General features: G+C 40.6%; 1 protein-coding gene across 2 annotated transcripts in view; it reads left to right on the plus strand.

Annotated features, from left to right (window-relative positions):
* Window positions 1-11,534, plus strand: part of DCAF5 (DDB1 and CUL4 associated factor 5) — a 57,991-nt gene extending 46,457 nt beyond the window's left edge. The window contains exons 9-10 of one of the 2 annotated variants that reach the window (XM_054970849.1): window positions 5,305-7,099; window positions 11,189-11,534. In XM_054970849.1, coding sequence (XP_054826824.1) covers window positions 5,305-7,059 — 1,755 coding nt within the window. In that variant the 3' untranslated portion in view covers window positions 7,060-7,099; window positions 11,189-11,534. Of the gene's footprint in view, window positions 1-5,304 lie in introns of both variants that reach the window. The other variant, XM_054970848.1, reaches the window with a different exon arrangement.
* Window positions 11,535-11,840: the final 306 nt, after the last annotated feature.

Here is an 11,840-nt window from a genome sequence, read left to right on the forward strand (position 1 = left end):
AGAGTTTGCCTAATAGGCAGAGGATTGGATAAAAGAGCCTTCTGAAAATTTGCAGAACATCTGGGTATCTGCACATTAGTGTTACCTGCAGGTAGCAGTGATGAGCAGATTACTGCTCATTAGTGAGCAATTAGCACCTGCATGCACTAGAAGTCCTTTGAGGGCAGTAAGGCATCATTGTTTGCCTTCACTTGTCCTAATGTACATTTAATTTATTTTTATAAAATGGTTTTGCTTATGCTCCTTGCCTCTCTCTACACTCAATGACAACACTTATGCCTTCATCTGAGAATAGATCTAGCATGCTTTAACTTTGTATTGTCTTGTTTATGAACTGCCTCCCTGCCCACAAGCACTTGCTCTTCCCAAGTACAGAATGTTCCTTTTTCAAGATTAGCCCATTTTGGAATTCAAGTATGTGAGGCTGGCAGTAGGCTGAAGGCCAGACTAGACGTTCTGTCTGCCACAAGTCAGATTGGACTTCCCCAACCTATTTTAGAGACAGCTATGACTTTGAAGTACTAATGCACCCAAGTGTTTTGGGGCCCAATTTGGCTTGGGAGTACGATGCAGGAGAAGCCCCCCCCCCCCCTGCTTCAGTCCTGTGCTGAAATGGGTTGCAGAGCACTTGGGAATGTTAATTCCCCAATGTCACATTTATCAGTAAAACAGGTTGAAGAACCCTGCCCCAGCTTGTGGCCCTGAGACAATGACTTGCCAAAGTTGTGCATCTTTTTTGTGCTTGAGCAGCTGTTTGAGTCCAAGTCTTCCTGATTCAAGTCTGTTAGGTCTCTTGGTCTCTTCTTTTCTCCCTCTGTTCTTCAGACATGTTCACATATGAAAAAGGAATATTTGTGGTAGCATTGCAAATATGGATTTTAGATAAAGCATTGTTGTGTTCTATTGCAACTCTGTTTTTTTCTAGATGTTTGCCTAGCTGTGCTCATACCAATTTCTGCCAAGGGTTTTTTTGTACATGGACATACTTAGTGCAATTTAAAGCTTTTTGGAAGCTTTGGCTGTAGTTGACCCTTCATCCTCTGCATCCTTCCTGCATGACTGTACTTGGTCTGTTGAATTAACTAAAGCATAGGCACCCAGTGTGTTTCTTTTGTTGTGCCTTTAGTTTGTTTCTGCTTTTTAGGTGAAAGTTAGACTTCATTAAGTGTTCTTTCAAAGGCTCTGCAACTTGTAAGACTGTGCTACTTGAGTGCTTCCAGGAAAGGGGATCTTGGTTGGTTCACAGCATTTTGTATTTCAGTAGAACATACCCCTGTACTTTCCAAGTTTTTCCCTGTACTTTTCATAGAGTTTCAGAATTGTTCCAGGGCCATGGGAAGGTGGAAAATAGGCAGACAAAATTCCAAAGACCCAGGGAGCCTGCAAAGACAGTGTTGGTATGTGCCTTAAAGTCCATTGGCTTCTGTATTCAGGTGAAGTGTTGTCTTGGGGCAGTCTCTCTTTCTCTCTCAGTGCATCCTGCTTACCTCAGGAGCAGTGAAGACAAAATGGGGGAGGAAAAAGCCATGTTTGCTGCCCTGAGCTCTTTGGAGACAGGGTGGGGCAAAAATCAAATAAATACAATGGGAAAGATAAATCACCATATAACTATACAGCTGTGCTCTCTTTGGAGGAAGTATTGAAGATGACCTGGGAGAAAAATCCTTAAAGTAACAGAGAATGATGGAGGCAAGCTAGTTTTGTTTTAGGGACGGAAGCTCACCTTTTGAGATGGGTATGTGTGGACATGTGTATAAATAAATGGATCTTGCCATCACATGTAGTTTGGTTCTGACTCTCTCTCGTGATGCATCCCTTACAATTCTGCTCACTTGCTGAGATTAGCTGGTGAGGCTATGCTCTAATTTGGTCCTACATATGGTATTAAATGTGCAGAAACTAAGAGCATTTTCTGTGGTGGCTCCAAAGTAAGTACTCCTTAAGGAGTGAATACAGTATCTGCCATTGGTAATATACTATTACTAGAGTTGCTAAAACTTTATTTCCAAATGTATTGATGGTTGAGTGTGGTAGTGGCTGCAGGTTTTTATTTATTTATTTACTTGGATTTATGGTCTGCCCTCCCCAACCAAGTGGGCTCAGGGCGGATTACAACAATTTAAAACACAGTACACAATACATCAGCAATAGCCATTTAAAATATAACTAATACAAATCATTCATTTAAAACATTGGCACCATATATTTTTTCTGTTTTTTAATGCTGGATTTTATATTTATTCTATGACTTTGGAACTAGAAATTCAGTCTGGCAAGATGATAGAAGAATAAAGAAATTGTGCATGTACATTTGAGATGGGATTTTAAACAGAATCAGGAATAAGAAGCAAAAAGACATTTCAAGAAAAGGTCATACTGGTAGATAAGGAGAAAGCCAGTGTTGGGACAGATGTTGCTGTGGTGGCAGGCAAAAGAGATGGCCTGTGTGTATCTCCATAGAAAAAACCTATGGAAGCCTGTGGAAAGTTGACAGCAGTTGAACTGAATATTGATGGTTATGGCAGCTTGTCAAAAATTGTGTAGGAAGGAAAGTAGTAAGGCATCACTTATCTACACTTCAAAGACAATCAAAGCACACTACTGGGTAAGAGATGGAAGATCTCTGCACCCTTGTTTCTATGGAAACAGCCATGGGGAAGCTTGTATCTGTGTCTGCTTTTTTCACATAATCTGGTAGGACAGATTTTGTCTCATTATCCCCACTTGTACTAGGAGTGTCACTCTAAATATTTCAGTGTATGTGAACATACTCAAGCATATTTTGTGCTATTATTTATCCTGAGATAAATTACAACAATTACAACAATTTAAAACACAGTACACAATACATCAGCAATAGCCATTTAAAATATAACTAATACAAATCATTCATTTAAAACATTGGCACCATATATTTTTTCTGTTTTTTAATGCTGGATTTTATATTTATTCTATGACTTTGGAACTAGAAATTCAGTCTGGCAAGATGATAGAAGAATAAAGAAATTGTGCATGTACATTTGAGATGGGATTTTAAACAGAATCAGGAATAAGAAGCAAAAAGACATTTCAAGAAAAGGTCATACTGGTAGATAAGGAGAAAGCCAGTGTTGGGACAGATGTTGCTGTGGTGGCAGGCAAAAGAGATGGCCTGTGTGTATCTCCATAGAAAAAACCTATGGAAGCCTGTGGAAAGTTGACAGCAGTTGAACTGAATATTGATGGTTATGGCAGCTTGTCAAAAATTGTGTAGGAAGGAAAGTAGTAAGGCATCACTTATCTACACTTCAAAGACAATCAAAGCACACTACTGGGTAAGAGATGGAAGATCTCTGCACCCTTGTTTCTATGGAAACAGCCATGGGGAAGCTTGTATCTGTGTCTGCTTTTTTCACATAATCTGGTAGGACAGATTTTGTCTCATTATCCCCACTTGTACTAGGAGTGTCACTCTAAATATTTCAGTGTATGTGAACATACTCAAGCATATTTTGTGCTATTATTTATCCTGAGATCCCAGAAATTCTGCTGTTCTTCCTGTACATGTAAGAAGCCTGAGGGTTTCTTACCAAGTGCTGGTGATAAGGTTTTGCTCTTTTGCAGGGCTTTTTTGTAGTTCTGCATTCCCATCCCAAAACTCAAGTGATGCTGTTATTGTAACTTGTTAGAAATGTGGTTGGTTTTAAAGTTTTTGCTTTTCAAAGTGGGGTTAGGAGAGAGAATATAGGGCCTAGTGTGAGAGCCAGTGTGGAGTAGTAGTTAGAATGTTGGACTAGGATCTGCCATTGAGGCTCGCTGGGTGACCTTAGGCCACTTTCATTCTAAGCTACCTCACAGGTGGTTGTAAGGATAAAATGGAGGAGAGAAGAATGATGCAAGCCACTTTGAGTCCCTACTGGAGAGAAAGGCAGGGTATAAATGAAAGTAAATAGTGTGACAAAAAGAGATGTAATGAAAGCCCTTTATACTAGTCCTGAACAGATTACTCACTGATGCATTGTTTCCACATGTCGAGAGGGAGAACAGGTACAAATATGCTGACCCTGCCTCTGTGCTCACCAGGTCATGTGCATGGCACCTGTGCACAGAGGAAGTTTTCATGTGTATGCTCCCTCCCTATGATGAGCAACAGTCAGAAAGTGTCAGTTCATCTGGACAAGGCTACACTTTACAGTGAACATGTGTACAAGCCCTCTTCACAAGTTACAGTTACCACATTTACAAGCTGTATACACTGCATACTTGATTTTACTTAGTTATATCTGCCTTTCTCACTGAAACTCAAAGTGGATTCCATAGTGTAAGTCAAAGCAATCAATATGATGCAATTAGTATGAAGACACATCTAATAAGTAACATCCTAGTCTAAGATTTCTGAAATCTGAATATGTGTAGCATATTAGACATGATACAGAGTGCAGATACAATTAAGAAAAATGGTATTATATCAGTAGAAAACAACACAGCAGTAACAGGGTAATACACACAGCAAACAGATAATACAAACTACATACAGTGGTATAGTCCACAGTCTCTCTCATGGTACAGTCAACACATGTTCAGCTGAACTTGTGATACAAATTGCGGGCTATATGAATGTTCACTGTAACATGTGAATAGGTCTTCTGTTCTGTATACACTCAGTTTTCTTTGTACTTACGGTAATTCTGATGTTACTTTCAACATATGTACACCTGGAAGTGTAATTTAAACTGCACATTTATCCAGGTAATGAAACCTTGGTAGGACAAAGAGAAATAATAGACATTTCCCTCTTCCCTTAGCTTCATAGAAATGAGTGGATGGAAATATTCAGAATTCCTGTCCAGTTACAATATTACCCCATCCTGACTTTGGCAGTACCAGAGTGTGTAGAAGCTAGTAATATACCACATGCATATTCTTCAGAGATTTTCCAGTATAGAAATGTGCAACTTGATACAACGCACTTGCACATCTCTGGTGTTTCTAGTTTCCTGGGAAACTAGTGCCTACAGTTACTCAGAAAGCTAGTGTTTCTCATCCACACTCTCCTCCCACCCTAAGTAAACACTAGTTACAGAGTACTGAATTCTGGTATAGATTTGAAATCATGAGGGCATTTGTAGGTTGTGGATTGCCTTAGAAATATAACATATCCATGGAAATGAATTAAAAGAACGGTTCTGTAAAATCCAGCCATGTTAAAATTATTGTGTGAATTGCTTTCTTTCATACTTAAAATCTTAGCAATGCAAACACAGTGGATGAAATGTCCCAAAATTATGTGTGGGTGATCTTTTCTTTCTTCCTTTTACTTTGCAGATCTGGAGTCCCTACAGGCAGCCTGGATGCACAGGAGATCTGGATGGTAAAATTGAGGATGATTCACGTTGCCTGTACACTCATGAAGAGTACATTAGTCTTGTACTGAACAGTGGCAGTGGTTTGTCCCATGATTACGCTAATCAGTCAGTCCAAGAGGATCCACGAATGATGGCCTTTTTTGACTCCTTGGTCCGTCGGGAGATTGAGGGCTGGAGTTCTGACTCAGATAGTGACCTTAGTGAAAGTACTATCCTACAGCTCCACGCAGGTGTAAGTGAACGCTCAGCTTTTAGTGAATCAGAGTCCTCTACCTCCCTGCACCAGTCTCCACCTCACATGGCAGAAGAATCTGATGAAGCTGCTTATAACTTGGGAACCTTGAGATCTGCTGAATCTCCTCCAGCCAGAGAGGATGTAGCTACTCGTAGGCAGCGATTATCTGCACTTAGACGGTATCAAGATAAGCGTCTCCTGGCCCTTTCTAATGAGTCTGATTCTGATGAAAATACATGTGAGACAGAGCTGGACCCAGACCTTTTTCCAAGACCAAGGTCCCCAAGCCCTGAAGAGAATGAGTCTAGCAGCTCCAGCAGTAGCAGTAGCAGCACAGAAGATGATGAGGAACTGGATAAGCGCCGTGCCTCGACCCGGCAGCGCAATGCAATGAGACGCAGATCAAAACTACAAAAGGAAGAAAGGACTAATGTAAATTCAGAAAGCACAAGTACCTACATAGGCGAAGACATTTATGATTACCCCCAAATCAAAGTGGATGATGTTTCCCCTTCTCCAACTTCATCACCAGAAAGAAGTACTCCTAGTACAGAAGTCCATAAAGAAAAGGTCTCTCCTTGCTCAGAAAGTGAATCCGTAGATAGGAAGATCTACAGAGCTTTCAGGTGGCTTCATTATTCTTACATGTCTTATACAGCTAGTAAAGATGGTGAATCCTCAAGAGTTGGAGAAACTGAGGGGAGACCAGGAACTAGCAGAAAAGTTCAAGGTGGCCAAGATTGTTCTACTGAAAGCCACAATAAAGAAACCTTCAAGGAACACAGCTCAACTGAATACTCTAGAAATGGCCCAGAGCATGACTACAATAATCTGCAACAGCTGGAAGACCAGGAAAGCTGTTCCCATGAAACTGGGAGCAGTGGGTCGGGGGATCACACTTTTGAGTCAAAGAAGCTCAATGGGAAAGCCATTTGCACAGAAAGTTGCACTGAAGAGCCATGCAATCAAGTGGCAGGATTTGTTGAACAGAAAAACAGCCAGAACTGCCAACCAGCTTCCAGCCTCAACCCTTTGGCTGTTTCTAAGAATTCATTTTCTAATGCTGCCAACTGTAGTGAGTCTGGAAGTTACTCTAGAAACCTAATAGATGACAGTGAGGATAGGAACACTGATAATTCCTGTGCAAACCACAATAATGGCCACTTACACCTTCGCTCTTCTTACCTTAATAATGGACAAAGTTTAGGAGAGCAGGAGGCTGTGTCCCAAGGAAGACAATTGCATGTAAATGCTGAGAATGGCAGCCTTGTGCAGACATGCACATCCTTACACAAGGATTTTTTCCTGTCTGCTACAGACTCTACCAGTCACAGCATGAGCATGAAAGAGGATGTTGCAGAGTTGCATCCTGCAGACAGTGATGGCCCACAAATTCATGGACGACAGAAAAGGCACAGAACAGAGTTTGAAGACACAGATTCTGAGAACTCTTCCTCAGAAAAGAAGCTAAAAACATGATAAAAAGCAACTACGTGTTTCAAACACACTTTTTAAAAAGGTATTAAAGGCACATGCAGCCTGGGTCTGAAACGTTGCATTTCCGATTCTCCATTCCATTCTCCAGTGGGTCTATTTTAAAATGCCAGGGGCTATGTTGTATAAAAATCCAATCAACTCCTTTAAAATGAGATTGAGTGTAGTGTATCCTTACAAGGTTCTGTTCCAGTAAATCCTTATTCAGACAGTTGACTTATTTTTGTGCGATGTGTGTGGTGTTTGTTCAGCCAGCTCCCCAACATGGCTATTGTAAATTTTTAATCATTCTTCTGGAGAGGATTCTTTGCATGTTGATACTGTGAGTTTATAGTCTCATTGATAGGCAAAATACATCCTGCGACTGAAGTTTTTGGAGTATGTTTTCTGTAAAAGAAAGCATGAAGATTGGATGCAGACTTCTGATCCTTTCCTCTGCGCCTCAAAGAAATCTTTAAAAAAAGGTTTGTTATGGTTTGAGAACATCTTCCTAGTATGTGGATATGAATCATACAGTTATCTGTACTTAACCTGAATGCTAATACAGGAGATGGGGCGGTTTAGGTTCTAGAGCGAACCATTAAGGAAATGGTTAGAATGGCCTGAGCACTTCCTCTTAAAACTAAGCCTACCACCAAAAGATAGCAATCGTTGTTGCTGGTTTAGGAGGTAGACTCCACTCCAGTTGAAAGGCTGGAGACGTGCTCCTGGAGTACCGTTGAACTCCTTGCTGGCTTGTCTGCTGTCCCCCAAGCAAAATTACAAAACAACCTGTAGCAAAGCTACATACATACCTTCTGTCTGCATGATAATATTGACCATCAAGAAAAGAAGATGGATAGTATAGGTTCAGAGGAAGAGAGAGATGCATAACGATACACCTAACAAACTAACTGTGAGCGTGAATTGAATCTCAAAATTTGATTATTTTCTCTGTTTAGTTCCCCCTTTCCTCTTTTTTTGATTATTAAAAAAAATTGATCTTACTTGGAACAGTTGGCCTGACTTTAGAGAACCTGGTTTTACAGTCCTGCTCTATAGTATAAAAAGTGCAGATTGATGTATGGTTTCCAATTAAACAAATATTTTTGTGTGTATGGACTATTTTTTAATACGTAGTAAACTGGTCTATATAGGGCAGGGAGTGGGGCAGGGGTGGCTTTGCAGTACAGCTCTAATGTTAAGTTCTTCTGGAACACCAACACCAGCGTTAAGGGTATAGAGTTCAGGCAATTTTCACATATTATCTGCTGATAGTGCTGGCCCAGTCATGTTCAACACTGGCATCTTCCTCCCTCCCCTCACAGTGATTTGCAACATACTGTTGGGTAGTTCTCCACCTGCCTGTGGAAAATTGCTACATTACAAAGTAGACCTTACTGCTGTGTCCCTTAGCCCTGGCATAGTAGATCATCATTTGGTGTCATTAGTGTGTCTTGATGGCTGTGGCTTAACACTTCGAAAAACTGCATGGATTGTGCATATTTCCTATCTCTACAGATTTTTTTTCTTTTTCTGATTTTTGTAGCCATTTATGACAGTGGCACCTATGTGCTTAAAACCATATTTTAAAGCACCAAAAATAAACATATCAGCCAAGTTTGTGGATAGAAGAAACTTCTGTGTGCGTTCCAGGTCACTCCCCTACATGTTTAATGAGGGCCAGGTTCTACTGAGCTCAATGGAACTTACTCAGAATAAGACTGCTGCTTCAGACATAGTGTGATACACAAGAATTATGGTGCCCGTGGGAGTATGCTGAGATAACAGACAGCATTGAAATAGAATGGTTAGGATGATGGTGCAGGAATGCTGATGAGGACATAGCCAGAACTTTTTCTTTGAAGTCGAGCAGTTGTTTACCAGGTTTTGCTATGGGCCTGTTTGTGTAGGAGCTTCCTGCTCTGCTGCTTTAGAATACTACTGGAAGAGTGGGAAGCTGTTGTTCCCCAGATTAAGCCCTGTTGTATAATACGTTGCTCAACATACTTATATGTCACCCGTACTGATTGGTAAGAAAGAGGAGAGAAATGATTTTTTGGTTTTGATTTATAAAGAAGTTGCCTTGTGCTGAATCTATTAATTGGTGCTAACTTTCACACAAGGTCTGTCTCCCAAGGAGGTGGGATAAAATGTGCTGCATAAGGAAGCAGTGAAAAAAAATGAATTTCAGAACACAGAAACAAGCTATGCCCTGAATCAAGTCATCTCTTGATCTCCTTTGCCAAAAATCAGCCAAGACCACATTTATTAGGGCAGCAAGGTTAATTTGATAGACAGGTCTGTTAGTGCAATCCTAAACAGAGTGATACCCTTTTAAGTCAACTGTGAGTAAATTGGTTTAAAAGTGTTTAACTCTGGTTAGGATTGCACTGTGTGATTTTTACTAGTGAGGTGAAATTTTTTTGAAGAGCACTCATGTACATCTTGTCCCTTCTTTGGTTGTGATATGTCTCTCTGGTGGGGAATGATAGACAATATTGACCTCCTAATAAGTGGTAGCTTTTGTTGAATAAAGTGCAAAGTTCATTCAGTACTTTTAAATACCCTCAGAAAGGCATCAATATATTTGGCAAGGTCAGTTATGACAGGTAACTGATCAACTAAAATTTTGAACAACCCTAATTTATAGATTTTGTTCAATTACTTCTAAATACACATCATCAAAGCAATCCCAAAGCATTGTGTATTATCCGTGTGGCTGATCCAGGTTAATTCCAGACATGTGAAAGTACCTTTAGCATCACTTTTTGTATATTGTAGAGATTTTGGAGGGGGGGGCAATTAAAGGGAGTAAAACCAAAAGTCACAGCAAAGTTTTCTGAAGTAACTGGTATAGCTTAAGTTTAGAATGATGTAGGATTATGCAAACTCTCAAGTTCCACAGAATTAAGACAAAAACATTTGTTAGTATCTAGTACTTTTTAAAAAAATGCTGGCAGTTTGCTGCTGCAGTTGGGGAGTTTGTGTAAAAAATGTTCACCAATTCTACCACAAGCCCCTCCACCCCCCACCTCTGCATTGTGTCCCATCTGAGTCAGCATTCAGTAGGCAAAGCAGGCAACAAAGGGAGCAAGTCGTAAAAAGCTCTGCCACAAGCAGAGCTTTATTTGCAGCCCTTGATATACAACTCCTTATATTGATTGCAACTTTACCAGTTTATGTAGTTCATAGATAACCCAGCTGAGCCTCACAGTACTTGGTTGGAAAGTCATTCTGTCCATCAACTAGATTTATAGGGGAGGGAGACAAATTGGGGAAAGTTGGTGGACCAACCCCACTCCATAACCCCCACCCCTGGACAATTCCCCCCAATCACCAGTGCCACTGTCACCATTTTGTTCATACACCTACCCTACCCCTGAAAAGACTGACTGATGTGCACTTCAAGTAGCTAGAGTTGGCCCTGGGGCCAGTTGCTGATCCCTTAGAGTTATTGCTTTGAAGCTGAGGCACAGGGCTACATGGCCATAGTATACCAGGTCTTATGTAGGCTTCCTTATGTCTCCACTTGGCATTCAGCAATTTTTTTTAATTAAAGACCTCCTGATCATAGAGCAAAGCCTAGGAGTATATGCTTTCCATGTGCAAAGTGTTTCCTGACATTCCTGATTTTATCCTTGCAATAATCTTGTGAGACTGATGATTGTTACTCAAGTTCTGTTGACAGGAACTGGCTGAAAAACTAGAATGCTGAAGGAATTTGGCCAGGGAAGTAATGTTTGCAATGAATGCACTGAAGCAGGGGGTGGGGTGGGGTGGGGTAGGTAGTTCACAGTGAGGGATCTCCACATACCAAAAGCATTTGTCACTTTATATAACGTATGCAGAAAATAAACTCATCCAATAGTGCAATCCTATGCAGATTGATTTTGATTTCAGTTGGCTTAGATTAGAGTAACACTGCATAGGGCTGCTCTGCAAGTGTACTACATGTGATCTTAAAACAGGATTTGGCCCCAAACTGGATTCCATTGGACATCAATGTTGCAGACGTGCCATCACCTTGGTCTGAGGTTTGCTCAACAAATGAGTCCTCCTGTGTACAGAGATTAAGTTAAGTCTATGAGCCTAAGATCTGAAACTGGTGCTTCCTCTGTGTGTTCTCTTTCAGTTCCTGGAATTCTAAAATGTGGCCATGCCACATGTGTTTGTGGCAGAAGTGTGTGCTAAATTTTCTTCTGTTGCCAGAACAGCATCAAGTGAAGCCAAACTCTGGCCCTGAGAGCAAGGAAATCAACTTCAGTGGGAAGTAATCGTCTCTCTGTATTATGGACACAATGATTGGCTTTAAGATTAGAATTTCAGCCAAACCCTACTTTTTTAATGGTTGGTTTCTAAATCATTTTGATAGCTAAAATCTTACAAATTGCATGGTCTTAATGCAGCTATAACCCTGATTTTAATGTTTGGCAACTTGCATTTAGGCTGTGCTCTCCTCAATAAAAAATTAGCAATTGTCTCTGCATTTTATTTCTCTGTCCAAGTCTGTAATGCTTGTAGCACCCTATGTTACATAGCCACAGTGTAAACAGCTGAAGAATTGCTTCACAATGTGGGCTTTATTCAGAGAATACCTGTGGGAGAACCACAAGATCACTGAATGTTGAATGAATAATGCCCTTGCCCCACATATCAACAGGGCTGACCAGATGAGTCCAAATTTGTAGCTCTAGTTCCATTTTGACTCTGGTCTGCAGCTACGTAGGAGATTGTCTGAGAATCCTGTGGCTCTGACATCCTTAGAAGAAGATGCAGTACATGCT

This window comes from Eublepharis macularius, chromosome 2 (genome assembly GCF_028583425.1).
Source record: "Eublepharis macularius isolate TG4126 chromosome 2, MPM_Emac_v1.0, whole genome shotgun sequence".
Classification (NCBI taxonomy): domain Eukaryota; kingdom Metazoa; phylum Chordata; class Lepidosauria; order Squamata; family Eublepharidae; genus Eublepharis; species Eublepharis macularius.